Genomic DNA, 17,627 nt, shown 5'->3' with positions numbered 1-17,627 from the left:
ATTTTTTCTTTAAACACATCCAGATTCTTCAACTAGTCCACAAAACCTCCTATTCTCTTTCAGGTCTAAATATATGGTCTCATAATACTAAATTCTCCCATCTTCTCCCCATATTAATTTCTTTTGGACATGCTTTGGCCTTTTTATTTTCTAAGATGTGATACTCAAAAATGAACACAATTCTCCATATGTGATCTGAACAGGAAACAATGGCATGATCATCTTCTTTGTTCTGGAATCCATATCTCTCTGAAGACAACCTACTGTAACAGTAAATTTTTAGAAACCACTCATTATTTAGTTATATTTCAGTAGTGTCCAACTCTTTGTGACCTCTTTTGGAACCTCTTTTTTGGATTTCTTTGCAAAACTACTAGAGTGATTTGCCATTTCCTTCTTCAGTTCATTTTACAGATGAGGAAACTGAGGCAAAATGGGTTAAGTGACTTCCCAGTCATATAGTTAGTATCTATTTGTATTTTGTATCAGATTTGAACTCTGGGAGATGACTAAGAACCATTACATTGAATTCCCAATCCCTATATTTTTGTCCACCTGCATTTTTGATTTCCTTTACAGGCTAATTGTACAATATTTCAGAGCCCGATTCTTTTTGTACAGCAAAATAATGGTTTGGTCATGTATACTTATTGTATATCTAATTTGTACTTTAATATATTTAATATCTATTGGTCATTCTGCCATCTGGGGGAGGGGATGGGGCGAAAGAGGGGAAAAATTGGAACAAGAGGTTTGGCAGCTGTCAATGCTGTAAAGTTACCCATACATATAACCTGTAAATAAAAGGCTATTAAAAAAAAGTATCAGATTTGAATTCAGGTCCTCCTGATTCCAAGCCTATAAGATACTATTAACTTATACTAATTTAGCAAATGCACTAAAATATCCATATCTTTGGAACACAAATTGATATTTAAACCTCTCTCATAACATAGCTTTTTAAAAATTAAGAAATATATATATTTTTAAATTATAGAGGATTAAGGAAAAAGAGAGGAATATTGAAAAAGAAAGGCAGGCTATCCCTTACAATTCCACATTTGGATATGTCTGAAGTCTTAGAAGCTTGACTACTCTACATCTTCACAAATGAACCTTTGCCATTTGTTCTAGCAGAGATGTGCAACTCGTGCACTGTTGCTTTAAGAATAGTTATTCGTTAGCAGGGAAGTTCATCATCTTCTTCCATAGAGAGAGCTACTTTGAAGCATGCATATGGAATGTGAAGGACGAAGAAGACACTGGCTTAGGCTGTGAGATTTGCCAAATAACTCTGGAGATCAAGAAAGTGACAGATATTGCAGGTAGATCACTCTTACATCTCATATTTCTAAAATTGATTTTTAAAACAAAAATAGAACTTTTCATTTTTCCTCATTAAATTTTATCTTATTACAAATCCAAAGGACTTATAATAAAAAATGCTATCTACCTCCAGAGAAAGAATTGATGGAATCCGAATGTAGATTGAAGCATACTGGGTTTCTTGTATGTGTGTGTGCGTGTGTGTGCGTGCGTGTTGGAGGTGGGGTTGGTCTTTTAAAGTCTGATTAACTCAGAAATGTTTTGTATGACTGTACATGTATAACTTATATAAAATAGCTTGGGGTAGGATAGGAATGAGGAAAAGAATTTGGAACTCAAAATTTAAAAAAAGGAATGTAAAAAATTAGGACCCAGAAGAGAGATTAGAGACTGTCAGATTTAGCCTTCTCATATTGCAAATGAGGAAACTGAAGTTTAGAGAGTGTTTTGCTCATAGAAATGGAAATTGAAGCCAGGTCTTCCTAACTCCAAATTCAACTTGCTATTCAGGGTGCCTTTGTTGCTTTGCCTGTTTTGTCATCTAGCTCACTTCTTCAACACTGTCCTTAAAGATAGTGTGTCTGACACAAAAACAGAACTCCATTAGCTTGCTTGCTGGATGCAATTCTATAAATTATGTGGAATAGAAGTACCCTGGAGAGCCTGTGGAACATTTGTGGACATTCTCTAAATGATTCCTGTCAGCTAATCACATTTTGAAGAAGGTGCTATTTGTCTATAGAGGAATTTTTTAAAAGCTTATCGGTTTTAGTCACTTTTTCTTGGACTCATTCCATGGTTTTTTTGATTATGGCCTATGAATGAGTCCTGGTCCTAGACTTTGTCATTTTGACCCTTTGAGATATTGTGAATTTGGAAACATTCAGAGAATATGTTGGCATTCCAGTATTTAAAAGGGAGAATGCTTCATATTCTTGAATGGATTCTTAAAGAAAAGGTTTCTAAAGTTCCTCTTAAAGGACCGACTATCTTTACAGATGTATCCAAACATAATATTTGTGCTGTATACTCTCATGACTTGACTATAAAGAGAGTAATCAGAACTCCTTTTCAGTCCACTCAGCAGAATGAATTGTATGCAATCATTCTAGCTCTTACTTATTATCCAGGAGATATAAATATAATATCTGATTTGGCCTATTCAGTGGGTGTGGTACAAAGAATTGCCACAGCCCAGATAAAATTTGGAGCTTCCAATACATCAGTTCTTTAAGGAACTTCAAGAGCAAGTGAGAAAGCATCCAGGTAAGATTTATCTCTTGCACGTCCACTCTCATAGTGGACTTCCAGGTCCTATTTTTGATGGTAATCCAAAGAAGATAGTCTTCTAACCATGTTAAGCCAATATTTCTGTATTTCAGGAAGCCCAAGAATCTCATTCTAAATATCATCAGGCTGCTCGAGCTTTACGTTTATAATTTGGAATAACAAGAGAGGAAGCTAGGAACATAGTAAAAGCCTATACCGCTTGCCTTCCTTTCCCATGCTCCTATGCTCCCTCCAGGGAAGTACCCTCATGATTTGAGACCCAATGAAATTTGGCAAAGGGATGTGACCAATGGGTTGTCTGTCTTTTATCCATGTTATAGTAGACACGTTTTCAGGATTCACTTTTGCAATACCAGCAGCAAAAGAGATAGCCTGAGTGGTCATTGAATTCCTTATACAAGCATTTACAATTATGGGTGTGCCACACTTAATAAAAACAGATAATGGACCTGCATATGCTTCTAAACATTTTGCACACTTTTGTGCACAATATAAGATTTTACACACCACTGGCATACTCTTTAATCCTCAAGGACAGACAATAGTAGAGAAGAGAAACAGAGGCATTAAGATGCTCCTCCAAAAACAAAAGAAGGGGAGCCAGAGGTACCCCTAGAGAACTTCTAAATTTAGCTCTTTATACTATTAGAGAACTTCTAAATTTAGCTCTTTATACTATTAACTTCGTGATTTTTGACAAAGATGCACTGGCTCTGGCAGACAAATTTTATAACCCACTGGAAAGGCAGTGTCCAGTGCAAGCAGTTCCACTATCTTTAATCGCCAGGTGATATGGAGAGACTCAGAAAGTGGTAAATGGAAAGGACCAGATAGGTTAACTGCTTGGGGGAGAGGGTTTGCTTGCATCTCTACAGGTGAAGAAGGAATCAGATGGATGCCAATGAGCTGCCTTCGCCTTTCTATTGGAGAGAGACGGAGCAGACCATTGAAATGAAGGAAAAGACCCAAGAAACATCGGGTAGTTCTGTTGCTGACTGTGCCCACCACTGAAAGAGCATGGCAGTTATGGCAATTGACTCATGGACATCAAAAATTGTTAGACTTCAAAACCCTCAGGAATCATTGGATTCTCTGAGACATGATAAAACTGTTGCAGGACTTCAAAATCTGCCAAAATCATTGGATTCCCTAAAACATAAAAAGATTTTTGTAGGACTTCAAAAACTTGCAGGGATCATTGGATTCCCTGACATATGAAGCAATGGACAATAGGTTGGTCTTGTACTATTTCTTGGCTGCTGAAGGAGGCGTATGTGTGATTGTTGTACAGATGGGCATGGGGTAAATCAAGTATTGTAAGAACTAAAGATACCAATAAAAAATTTCACTTCTAATATTGAAGGCTGCTAAACTTGTGGAGTCATCCTAGGGATTCTCTTCAAGAATTTGTCTTGCTCCAGCTTTCTCTTTCACCTAATCAAGTGACTTTCTAAAAGAAATGAATAATAATTCCCGTTTCCTGTGCATAAACTTAATTTTAGTTAGTCTAGCCAACTGTCACTAGTTTCCCTGCAAGCTAGTCTAGTGGCATTCCATCTCCTACACTCCAATCTAGGCATGCTGTCCTCTTGTCTAACACTAGGTGTCACTATATCTCTGTGCTCCCAGGCTTTCAGCATTCATTACTCCTAGTTACATTATTACACTACCAATGTCACTCAATCTTGGTTTGTAGGGAGTGTCAAATGGAAGAAAATCCAAAAAAAAGTTCTAACATCCATTCCTAAATTTTGCATCTAAGAGGAGTTGAAGCAAAAGCTGAAAAGCAAGTTTTAATTATCATCGGGGGGTGGGGCATTTTTGTGTATCTTTGGTTCCAGAAGGAAATGGCATCTTCCCAAGCCTCTTTTTCTGCCTTGGCTATTTTCTTTTGCTCTCTCACTTGCTTCCCAGGGTTATCACAGGGCAACTTTTCTGCTGTATTCTTATTTTCAGTTGATTGGAGTATCTGGCAAGTTTGAAAATAACTTGGCAATCAAAGTGTCATTCATTGGAGCTTATATTTGGAAGTATGTATTGAAACAGGACTTAGAGTATGTTGGACCTTCTAACCAGAGCAATGTTTGCTCTGAGACAATTAAGGGAAGCTTCCTTAATAGAATGATGAAGTCAGTATCAACCTTCTTTGTTACTTTAATGGAGGGTCCAGGCATTTTTCTTCAGATCAGTAATTTTGATGAGGGTATGGTGGCTAAATTTGCAGAGGACAAAAAGCTAAGAGGTTTAATTCACATAATATTCATAGCTAGCACTTACACAGCACTTCAATGTTTACAAAATATTTTACAAATATCTCATTTTATCTTCACAACAATCCTGGGAAATAGATGCTATTATTATCCCTGTTTTACATTGAGGAAACCAATGCAGATAGAGGATAAATAACTTATTCAGGGTCACATAACTAATAAATGTTTTAGACTGGATTTGAACTCATATATTTCCAACTTTAGCATGTCTATGGTGCTAGGGATTTAGCTAGAGACTTAAGAGTTCCCTTCTCTTCTCTTACAAAGAGGAGAAGGAAGTGTGTCCACTAGAAAGAAGAAGTGTGTCCTGGGTCAGTGCTACTCATCCTACCTTATTTACAAGCTCTGGGATATAGAGTGTTCAAGGAGGACTAGTACTTCTGGTGTGATGGCTTGTAAGACCTTTTCAGGGCTGTTCAACCACCTTTGATGTTCACCTACCACCTAACTCTCACATATGGTTCCAAGAAACTGTAGTCATGGGTAGTGGCCACTCCAAAGTAAACTATCTTGGTAGACAGGTTAAACCAGGTTGAGGGTAACCAACAGACTTCAAACCCATTGGTGATGACTCCCCCAAGCATGGAAAGATTTATCCCTGTGGAATGGGTGGATGAGAACAATGTGTTTCAATAGCCATGAAGGCAGTTGAAGCAGGTGCTATCAAGTGCTTAGAACTTGGTCAGTTATCAATGACACCAAGGTCTTCAACTGCATTCTGGGGACCATCACTAGTCAACTTGCCACTGAATTTCAGTGGTTATGGAGGACAGAGGCAACTGCCTCACTTAAATCCATTTCTCTCGAAAGTCAAAATATCCATGATGTTATTGGTTCTCTTTGAAAACAAGTATACAAGAACAGTTAGAACTCAGGTTGTGATTAGGCATTTTTAGACGTGTAGCAGAATTATATTCCTTTGTACACTCAAATTTGCCCCTAACACTTAATTCCAGCTACCAGTTATTATATTAAGTTGTGGCTGGAAACACCACTAGTGATATTTCCTTTGTTTAACCAATATTGGCATGCTGTCAGTAAGATCTGGTTTTTATACCACTTGACACATAGCTCTCCAAGGAACATTGTCAACAAACATTTACTAAATATCTATTTTGTGCCAGGTACTTGTGCTGAGTGATACAAAGAAAGGAAAAAAAAAAAAGCCCTCAGAGAGCTCACATTCTTTTTTTTCCCCCTGAGACCATTGGGGTTAAGTGACTTACCCAAGGTCACACGGCTAAGATGTGTTAAGTATCTGAGAACAGATTTGAACTCAGGTTCTCCTGACTTCAGGGGCTGGTGCTCTATCTACTGTACCACCTGGCTGCCCCAGAGAGCTCTCATTCTAATAGAGGATACAACATGTAAATAATTATATATAAGATAGTAGATCAAAGATTATATAAGAAGGAATGGCATTAGCAACTGGGGGTAGGGGGTAGGGAAATAACCTTTTGGAAGAAGTGTGATTTGAGCTGTATTGAAAAAGATCTGGAAAACTAAGAGGTGAAGATGAGGAGAAAGAGCATTCCCAGCATGGAGGATGGATGGGCAATATGAAGGCACAGAGTGAAAGAGTATGTACAAAAAACAACAAGTAGACCATGATTGTAGACATCATGAAGGGGAGTAAACAACAAGACTGGAAAGGCAGGAAGAACCCAGATGGTGAATGGCATTAAATACCACAGGGAACCTTCTTTTTGAGGCTGGAGTAATAGGGAGAATCTGCAGTTTCCTGACCAGAGGGATGACACCTGTACTTTAGGAAAATCACCGTGGCAGCTGAATGGAGAATGAAGTGGAATGGCTGAATGAGTGGGGAGAAGGTGACATACAGTGACGATATTGTGAAAATACAAACAAGATTTGGCAATAGACTAGACATACCAGGTGACTACGAGAAAGAAAGTTCAGGATGACACCAAAGTAGTAAGCCTGTGTGACGGAAAAAATAGGAAGTGCCTCTCTCAACGGAAATGGGGAAGTTCAGGAGAGCGGAAGCATTTTGGGGGAAAGAAGATGAGATCTGTTTAAGACATGTTGATTTTGAAATGTCTATAGGAATCCAGCTGGACATGTTCAAAAGACAATTGCTGATGTGGAACTGAAAGTCAAAAGAGATACTAGAGCTGAACATAAGAATTTGAGAATCATCTACATGTGTTGATAATTGAACCCAAGGAACTAATGAGATCACCACATGAGGCTTTTTAGAGGCAGAAGACAAAAGAGGGCGTAGGACAAAGCTTTAGGAGATGCCAAAGATTAAGTGGGAATAGAAGATCCAGCAAAGTAAATTGAAGAATGGTAGGAGGAGAACCAGGAGAAAGTGTTATAAAAACTTGAGTATAGAGTGTCCAGGAGGAGAGGGTGATTGTATCAAAGGCTGAAGAGAGGTCAAAAAGGATGAGATTTGAGAAAAGGCCATTGAATTTGGCAATCAGATCATCAGTATGTTTAGAGAGCAATTTCAACTGAATGAGGAAATTTGAAGCCAGCCATACCTCTAGCTCTGCTACCTTGGGACTGAAAGTTCAAGTTTCCCAAATCAGTTTGCTTAGGACATTTCCATGTTGTGAAACTTTCCTTTCTGGAGGCACTGTACTGACTGAATACATGCTGTACTGAAGCTACCCAAGCACTCAGGATAGGGTGGTGGCTGGCACAGAACTGGGGAAGTTACATTTCTGTCTTTTTTTTTTTTTTTGGCCAAGGAAATTTAGTTGCTCAGGCAATTATATCCAAGAGCTCAGGCAAGCAAAGTAAATAAGACCCAGAGAGATGAAGTGACAAGTTAAAATGTCATTAACTGATGTGGATGATGTAGTAAATGATGTGGCACCTGATGATGTGCTTTAGGAGAGGCACCAAATGTTGAGGTTCAGTTATGTGAAGAATTCACAATGGCCATTCTCTTTGGCAAGAGGTAGGTTTATTTAGAAGAAGTTACGGGCAAAATGAAGGGATATAATAGACATCAGGAATGGGAAATATGAAATAGAGTAGTGTAATGTTTGGGCTAGCTTTGTGGAGGTCCTCCGGAAGAGCCTTGGTCACAGCAGGATAGACATCCCGAGAATGGACAAGAATAGTGTCCACAGTCAATAAAGACAATAAAGACAGTCTGTGTCTGTCATAGTCTGACCCAGTCTCCCTCAGCAGTCCGCCAGTTTGTCAGTCTGACTTCCTGTCCCCAGTAATCCTATTACAATTACATCACTACAGCATACTGAATGTGTGTGAAGTAGAGAAGTATTATATCACCATGCTAAGTACTAAGTATATGCAAACTAGATAACCATTGTCTCATCAATTCCACGGAGTTAACACCTTCTTTCAAGTATATTTCTCCAGAGTTCTGGCTCTCTAGAGAGTAGGAGAGCATATAGTTAGTAAGAAAGGAGTTTTAACAATGATAGAAATGATAAGTTCACTAGAGGGACCCATAATTAGCCAAGAGAAAGGAAACACTCCATGAGATCGGGGCATGCTCTGAGCTGGCTTATTGTAGTATTGAGGAAATAATCTTTGAGTAAATAGTTTTGTATGAGTTTTGAGGGGTGCTGTTTTGATCTCAGGCCTATTTTAAAAGGTCTAGTGGCATGTTATGAAATAGTAAATTTTGGATAATACTTTTTTTTTTAAACTTTTAAATGCTAAGAACAATTTGAATATTTTATTTTGTGTTTTCAAGAGGAAGAGAAAAGGGGGAAAGAGAATAATCTGCAGTTCTGTGGATTTAGCTAACAAAACAGAATTCTGGGAACAGGAAAAGAGGCAGTTCACATAGCTGTCATCTGAGATCTGTGAGCAGATCTCATAGTTCTTTCTCTGGATATAGACAGCATTTCCCATCACAGGTGTTTTGGAATTGTCTTAATTATATTGATGAAGTGTGAGAAATTTTCAATTTCTAAGAAACTCTCAGGCTATCCAACCTTGAAAGTACCACAAACACTGTTGGCCAATCTGTTGGTCTGTCCACAGATCTCACTGCTATCATTCCTCAATTGTGCATCTAAGCCATAATATTGTATCAACCTAATCTTTGTTTCTCTTTCCTATAAAATTATCTCCTTGATTCTCTTTGCTAAATTCCTTTGGAATTAGCCTGCTGTCAAATAGCATAATAAATCTTTGCCCCTTAACTAAGAGACAAATTGAGTGTATGAATTCTTTCTCCAAATACTGATCAGGGAACCCTAATCTTATTGGAATGTCTTCTGCTTCAGCAATATTTCTGAAAACTAAGTCAGTCATAGTTGATCATCCCACAATGTTGCTGTTACTGTGCACAGTGTTCTGGTTCTGCTCACTTCACTCAGCATCAGTTCATGTTTTAAGTCTTTCCAGGTTTGCACTAACTCCTTTCTGCCTGAGGTTTGGATTAACCATAGGTCTAAGATGGTTAAGTCATGGTTTTTCAAGCATGCTGATGGAGGAATCCTGGGAAAGTCAGTCCAGAAAACATTTTGACACTTGTCCAAATAGCATAGAGAGCAACTAAACTTTTTTAGAAGAGTGGAGGCAGAGGGCAGAGTTGCTGGTAAGCAGGCATCTGCCTTGAATTTACTGCCCTGCTCCTTAGCATCTTCCTGTTGGTACTATGGTTCAATATGATAGAAAATTTTCCCTAGCCTTTTTTCTCTTCACCCTGAAACCTGTAGTGGATAAAAATAACATAAGCCTTGGGTGAGGGAACTGGTATGAGGACAGGTTTGGCCTGGTTTACTTTGATTCCAAACTGACTGGAGCCAAACACTAGAGCTTCTTTAATACAGTTTAGCTATGTCTTATCATTCCTCCCTAAGCCTTCCAAGGAATTTGGGCCCACCCAGACTTGAACTCTACAAGATCAACAAGAACAGACAAGAATATTGAAGATTAGTGCAGGTGTTTTCCCAGAAGGGGACTAAACTCTTGCCTGGGGATTCTTTAGAGAAATTAAAAGTGAGAGCAAAAGATGTGTGTGTGTGTGTGTGTGAATTGGGAGATGGGGATTTTATAAAGAGGAGGTATGGAAAAAAGAGAGGAAAAAATGGAGAAGGAAAAAGGGCAGTGGAAAATGCAAGGGAATGCCACAAACTGAATTGAAAATAAAGTTACGGGAAATGAGAGGATTTATGAAATAATTATGAGTATCTAGCCGCAGTACTTAATTCATTTTGTGATGTTGGACAAATCATTTAACCAGTCTGTCTCAATTTCCTTATTGATAAAACAGAGGAGATATTAATAGTACCTACTTCTGAAAGTTGTTTTGAAAATAAAATGAGATTAAACATTATGCAAACCTGTTATTAGTAATAATCTTCTTAGAACTCCATATACCTCATCAATCCTCCATTTCCTTCTAGTTTGAGTGACTGTGTAGAACAAAGGATAAAATGCTTGCCTTTACATCATGAATCAGAGATAACCACTCTGTGAACTGGGTAAGTCACTAATCCAATTCTCTCAGTGTCCCAGGTAAACTTTCTGATACGAGAAATTGCTAATAGGCATTGACAGAGGGAGCTCCTGATATGGACTTCTTATCCTTGAAATTTTTTTTTTTAAGATTTTGCTGATGTCGCTTTCTTTTTTACATAGTAGTTTCCCCCAATATTCTCCTTTCCTTCTCCAAGAATCAGCCCATAAGGGGCAGCTAGTTGGTGCAGTGGATAGAGCACCAGCCCTGAAGCCAGGAGGACCTGAATTCAAATCTTAGCTCAGACACTTAACACTTCCTAGCTGGGCAAGTCACTTAACCCCAATTGCCTAACCAAAAAAAAAAAAAAAAAAAAAAAGAAAAAGAAAAAAAAAATCATCCCATAGCAATTTGTACTTTTTAAAGAAAAAAAATGAGAAAAAAATCTAAATAATTAATCAATACATTGAAAAAATGGAAAAACATCTTGAACTTCCCACCTCCACAGAGGGGTGTATCAGAGTATCCTCACATCTCTTTTCCTTAATTAAAAATTTTTTTTATAACTATACTTCAATATAATTGGTTTCCTTTGTAATCTTATATTTTGTATTTTATGTATTTAAAAACATTGCTCTGAGAAGAGGAATGTAGGATTCACATTGCCAAAGATGTCCATGATATCAGAAGTTAAGAACTTCTGAATCCACATAAGTAAAATGTGATCCAAAAGTTCTAAAATAGAAATGGAGTGTAATATATCATAATGATGTCTAAATATTTTCGATCCTTATCAGAAAAGTTTTGAGTGTACACATATTATAAAACATACACAAAAACAAATTTTGAAGGGGTTATGCAAAGATGGAATTTGTTGAATAGAGAAGTAACAGCCAGATGTGCTTTAGAAAAATCATTTTGGCAGTTTCCTAATGCATGGCAAAAGATTTGCATGAGGGAGACTACTTAGAAGGCAATTGCAATAGCCCAGGCAAGAGGGAATGAGGACCTGAACTAGAGTAGTGGTTATATGATTTGGAGAGAAAGGGGTGAATGCAGAACCTTTGGGGATTTAAAGACAAGTTTCACTGACAGACTAGATATACGGGAGAATGATCAGTTGAATACCAAGGTTGTGAACCTGGGTGAGAGAAAGATGATGCCCTTGAACAGTAATAGGGAAATCTAAGAGTGAGTTTTAGTGGAATTATCATGTAATGATAGTTTCAATCTAGATCAAAACTCATCCAGAACTACTAATCCTGTCATTTGTGTCCATACTAAAATAAATAAGGGGGGAGATGGGGCTCCTAGTCACTGGATTACAAAGTCCACCTTGTCTCTGAGGGCCACTTACCATAGCCCTCAAGGTGATGGGGGTGGCGAAATGTAGAGCTGGTTAGGCATGGGTGTGTATGAATTTTCCCAATGACACCTGTGCAACTTCTGTTATAAATGCTAGAACATCAGAGCAACTAAAAAAACCCTAAGCAATGAATTAGGGCAGGAGTCCAAGGTTTTTGTGTGAGGAACCCCATTCCAAGAATGTCATATGTCCATATTCATAATGGAAAGAAATGCTGAATTTCAATTAAAAAGGTGGGGAAAAATTTACATTTCCACCACCGTCCCCTTATTAAGCATCTCTAAGTTCTCCTTCACATTACTTTCTGATTGTAACCTGTGGCTGATTCCTTCAGCCGTTTGTTTACCAAGAGGCCAATAAAGTCAAGATCAAATTTATGACCTCCCAGTAAGCCATTCACTTTAATTATTTCAAGGCCCTATACTGTATGCCTCAGTCTGATTATCTCAGTCTGATACAATGCATGATAGTGTCCACTGTCTGTCCATCCTGCCTCACATTTATGGCTCCTTTACAATCTTTGCTAAAAATGCCTTGCCTATTCTAGTCCACTTTCTTGGTCTGTTGAATTTCAAGGCATTGCAAAACTCAAGTAGCCCCTTTCAGGAAGCTTGCCCTAATTCCCCAATCTTATCACTGTAGCACCACAAGTAGCTCAGAGTTTTACCTTTTGCTTCTCATGTATAGTGTCAATTCTATCTATTCTCCTGACAGAATGTAAGTTCTATGATCATAGATGTGTTTGATCCTCCAGCACTCAGTAGTGCTCTGTATAGGTAGTATAAAGTAAATTGGATGGATAGCTCTGACAATCTTGTAAATACTTAGCTAAAATCATCTTCAGTCTAGCTTATTATCCATGAATTGCATATCAAAACTTTTAGAAAAAAAAATTTCTCGAAAGATCATACATGCTGCTTGTTCATTTTAAAATAACTTGCTTTTATTATTATTTAGAAATGCAGTTATATACATAGAACAATTAAAATTAAATTAAACTTTGTACAAATATTAAAATACTATCTTCACACCCACTGCAATGTACAGGATACATATGTTTATAAAATAAAGCAAAAAAAAATTGATATCCTGCACAACATCAATTATATATCTATTGTCTTAAAAGTCCCACATTATAAATGAGTACCATTCTGCAAAGGATTCCATAGTGGTGCAATTTGGAAAAGAACTGAAGAAATTCATGGAAGGCCACCAAACTCTTCCTGGCTTGCCTACCAATTTTTTCCCTCAGTGGTAGTCTGACAACTCAGCTCCCACACTGTCCCTCCTAGACTCCCTTCCTCTGCTTGGCAGAGGGCTCAGTGAGGCTTTGGGCCTTTCATTTGAAAACTTCAAGTTTAAGCTGAAAATAAAAAACATATTGTTCCCCAGTAAAGTCCAATCTATTCTTTCCTTCTTTTCATGGAAACTATCAGATACAGTGCTCAACCAAAACTCTGTCTAACGCTCTCCCCACCCACCCAAAAAAGTGATTTGATTTCTTTCCAGCCAATAGGCAATGAAAAGAAGCCAAATGGATGCTGTGGGAAAGGCAGTTTTGCCATCTCCGACCCACATCTGGAACCTAACTGTAGAGCCTGTATTTTTCTTTTTTAAGCCAAGACAAGACATATTTATGGCATATTCCATTCTCTGTGCTCACATGCTTCCGTAAAAATGGAGGAAGCAGAGGTATGTATGCAAGCAAAGAACTTGAAAACTAAGCTAGGATGCAGGAAAAGGATGACTGGATCACTACTCTCATGTTTCTGGGAATGAAAGCAGGAAAACTATACCTTTGTCTTGCTAGGTAGCTTCTTATTAGTAGGAAGGAGACAGGTAAATTGAAAGTATGTAAGCAGAAAAAGATATTAATTTAGATTTTGTTTTTAAACAGAAGATTTATAGAATGTACAGTGAGATGCTCTATCTAATAAAATCTACTTAGTAGGAAGTACAATTAGCAGAAGTTTTCCTGGGCAATGCTGGAATCCCAATTCAGAACTTGGGAGAACGGACAGCACAGAACCAAAGTGGTCAAGTTTACACCAGGTGCAATGGAAGGTGGAAAAGTAAACAAACTGCAGATGGCAAAATATTAAACTAAGGCATTGCAAAGAACAGGTATTACTTTAAAAATTTTCACTGTACACTGGTTCTCTTTGAAGTAATTATGATGGTGCAAGTCAACAGGATATGTAAACTTGCACTGAGGCAGACAGAATATTTCTGTGCAAAAAAAAAAAAAAAGGAAAATTCAAAAACTTAGTCCTTTGGCGCTGTTCATTATCTTCCTAAGACCTAAAAAGCCGACAAATGCTTTTTGCTTAGTTCACCTACGGTGGTTTGTGTTTTGCCACGTAGTTTGTCTCATTCCCATCCAAAGAAGCTCCCTTAGGTACACTTTTTTCCTAGGGACCACCAACAACCAGCCTAGTTGCTCTATCCAATAAAGCATGTCTTTGTCTCTGAGCCAGGACCCACCTCAAAGCAAATATGAAACTCCCTGAATCCCTTTGCAGTTGTCAAAAGTAAAGCCTAAGAGCCCTGGAAACAGTACTGAGGAGGTAAATGCAGGGTGCTTTCCTGCTAAGGATTCATTAAAAGGTTGTTTTGGGGGAGGGAGGGAATTACTCTATTTGAAGCTGTTCTGGTTATTAGCAGCTAACATGTAACCCCAACTCCAGCAGTACAAAATGGGCTGTTTAACAAAAGTCATCTAATTTAATCCAATACAGAGTTCTCAACAACCCTGCTGTTATTTTATATTCTGGTATCCAAAGCAGGTGGGGGGAAAGGACTCCTGCATTTATTTTCCTCATCATTTTTTCCTTTTTCCTCCTAACGTGGCAACACGTCTGGGCAGGCAGTCAAATGCCTGGGTAGGCTAGTGCGTCTGAGCAAGACCAGCGGAAAGGAGATCCATAAATGGGGAAGCTTCTCTTTTTCCCTTTTTAAAGGGCCAGCAAAAAGTCCAAATGCTCTGTGGTAAAGCACAGGGTCCTAGATTGTGTTCTCTGAGGAGAAGATCACTCTAACAAAAAAACAAGGTAAAAACTTTTCTTTATTTCTGGCATCCTGAGCCAGAGGTACATGCAGATATTCAAACAAGCTGAAAGCTTGGCAGGAAGGCAGGATTGTTTCTCCCTCAACTGTTTTTATTTTTCATCATTTTAGGAAGACTGAAAGGAAGGATTTGGACTCACTCTACTTGTGATCACTCAGCAGTGATCATGAGGGACTCTCCCTCCCTTCTTCCCGGGAACCAGAAGCTGCCTGTGATTCTAGATAATAAAAGTGACTGTGGAGACAGGGGTTCACTTGATATTCATTCTACTTCATGGCAGGAAGCCTTCTCCTGGCTTTAATTTCATCTTTGAAGCAGCAGGGCCTGGTATGGGACTCTCCTTACAGGGCCTCTCCCCAATTTTCCAGCAACTCACATGGCTTTGGGTAAAAGTTATGTGGATATGATGGTGGGGGACAAAGGAGAAGAAAGTAAATGGGCTATAACAGGCACTTCACTTACAAAGCGCTTTGCAAACCTTAAAGCGTCATATAAATGTCAGCTACTATTAACTCTAGGAGGAAACAGAACTGCTTGTTGCTGAAACAAGGGGATGATAATGCAAGAAAGTGCAGTGTATAAGCCTGTGTGTAAGGTTATTTAAGGGGAGAGGCAGCCACACTGATGGTTGATAGAAGCTTCTCTTTCTAGTTGTTCTTTGTGGTTATTCCCATTGTCTAAGACAGCTAGAGGTAGTCCCCAGAGGCTTTGCTGAGCAGGTTACATAATAGTTGGAAGTTATTACTATCATCTTGACAAGGAAGCTAGGGAAGAAGAATAAAAGATGGTTATCTTCCAAGTCTTTTGCCCCTGCGCTTCTAGAATATTCCCAAAGTATCAACCTTTTATCCAATGTCTTTCTGAGGTCTCACAATAATCAAATGAAGAGTGTCATTAAATTGCTTTGAAGCACAACATCATGGAAGCTGTCTATGGGAGGTCATGCAAGCTATAAACAGCCTAAATGCCTGGACTCTGGTCTTTCCTCTAGGAAACCAATGGCTCTGGAGAATGGTGTCTGCACCCCAAACACACATGGCTTTTCTAGAGTACCCTTCTCACCCTCTCCCTCAACCTAATCGCCTTAGTAGCAGAGTATTCACCCACAACAAGGCAGTCTGGCTACTGGAGTGAGGGTGGTAGCTCAGGCTCTTTCTTAGCCCTTCTTCCTGAGCTCCAAGGAAGACAAGAAAGTCATTTGTCCGCTGTGACAAAGGGGAAAGAGAGGAGGGTGGGGGAAGGAGAGGAAAGGGTCAAGTGGGAAAAGCAGCAGCACTAAGTAGCAGGGTGCTTCTTGGGGACAGTTACTAAGGCACGTGACTGTGTTGACAGGAATGCTCAGGACCCAGGGTTCAGGCTGCCTACAGCCACACCCAAGGCACTGTGTCTGGGAGAGGGGAGGGCACACGAGTTCCTCCAGCTCCATAATATCACCACATACCCAGAAAGATGCAACTTGAACAAAATGCTAGTTGCAAGCCTGGGAAAACAGCATGTGCAGGGGAGGGAATGATGATGGATACTAGATGGCTTCTGACTTTTCTTCCTCTTTCTATAGATGATGGAACTCTGCTACAGGGGCCTGGGAAAAGGAAAACGAACCCAGGAGGCCACATGTTGCTTTCCTTTAGACTCTAGGGAATGGGGGAAGAGATAAAAGTCATGGCTGAGACAGCCAGGACCAGTAAGTGGGGTCTTGCATATTAGAAAGATAAGAGTTGCAGTGTCCATGTACTCTCCCTCCCCTTTTAGCTCTTTCCCATGTATGCCCCTAAAAATGTCAATTAAAGAGGGGTCAACATTCCTGGCCCCTGGACTGATCAACACAGAATTGCTGAAAACTGGCATGACTCTCAATAATCCCTCTATTAAAAAGTTAAAGAAGTCACAAATATGTTATCCAAGTATACAGCTATTCTTCATAAGGCAGCCACTGGGGGGTTAATACCCCTGTTCTTCATCTCCAATCCCCCCATAATAACTGCCCCTACCCTGAAGCCTTTCCTCACCAGTATGCTCTCAACCTTGGGCTTACTGCTGCCAACAGTAATGGAGGGGGCACTGACCCCATAGACCTTTTGCATCCTGTGCAGCAATAGCAGCAGCAACAGCGCAACCACTCAGGCCAGTGTTGAGCCAACGGCCTGGGGGGCTGGGGGAAGGCACAAGTAAAGACAGCCGCACTATGGCCTGTGGGGGCCGATGCTAAACAGCTGGCTGAGGGGAGGGCTGAAGAGGCCCAAGAAGGTTGTGGGGGAGAAAGGAAGGACCCAATCTCAGCTCACTCAAATAAGTTTCAGACAAAGAGAGGCAGGAGAAGCCAAGTATGGGACCAGCCCTGTTGGCTGCCCAACAAGGTTTCCTTTGGGTGTTTGGCCAGGAGTGACCTTAGGGAGCTGCTCTAATCACCAGGGCAGACGGGTGTAAGATGAGGAATGGAGGCTGCACAGAGTGCTCAGAACCCAAAGGGAAATGAAGAAGGGGCAGACAGGAACAACATAAGGGGGAAGGAGGCCACATGAAGACAGCAGCAGCAAACTTCATGCTTCTTTCAATAACGGAATATCTAAAAGAGATGCAAGGAAAAAATGGTTAACACTCTTTGCTTCAATCCATTGAAAAGATTACAGAGCTCTCCATATATAGTCTTCTGTCTAAAAGCTTAATTAAGTCACAAAAATAAAATACCCAAGCAGTCTTCTTACTTATACTTCTAGGGAACCAGAGAAGGTATGGAAAGGGACAGCTGAGGATAATCTCACATTTTCCCCACTGTCCACAAGACAAAGTCCAATGTCCAACATTCTACAGAATGTAGTATGTAGTCTGCCGCCCTCTTCCCTAATCTCTCATATTCTCTTGATATTGCCCTTCATCTCTCCTTACTGCTCT

At 39.5% G+C, this 17,627-nt stretch overlaps 1 protein-coding gene and 1 long non-coding RNA gene across 3 annotated transcripts in view; one reads left to right on the top strand and one right to left on the bottom strand.

Moving 5' to 3' along the window:
• The window catches only part of LOC127549688 (uncharacterized), a 75,750-nt gene that overhangs the window by 26,884 nt on the left and 31,239 nt on the right, over nucleotides 1-17,627 (top strand). The window lies entirely within an intron of this gene.
• The window catches only part of SUSD6 (sushi domain containing 6), a 117,489-nt gene continuing 112,448 nt past the window's right edge, over nucleotides 12,587-17,627 (bottom strand). For both annotated transcript variants that reach the window (XM_051977909.1, XM_051977910.1), the window contains one exon: nucleotides 12,587-17,301. In XM_051977909.1, the coding sequence (XP_051833869.1) occupies nucleotides 17,276-17,301 (26 nt within the window). In that variant the 3' untranslated portion in view covers nucleotides 12,587-17,275. The remainder of the gene's footprint in view (nucleotides 17,302-17,627) is intronic.

Source organism: Antechinus flavipes, chromosome 2, assembly GCF_016432865.1.
Source record: "Antechinus flavipes isolate AdamAnt ecotype Samford, QLD, Australia chromosome 2, AdamAnt_v2, whole genome shotgun sequence".
Classification (NCBI taxonomy): Eukaryota; Metazoa; Chordata; class Mammalia; order Dasyuromorphia; family Dasyuridae; genus Antechinus; species Antechinus flavipes.
The sequence above is the reverse complement of the archived record's forward strand: the minus strand, read 5'-3'. Positions and strand labels throughout refer to the sequence as shown.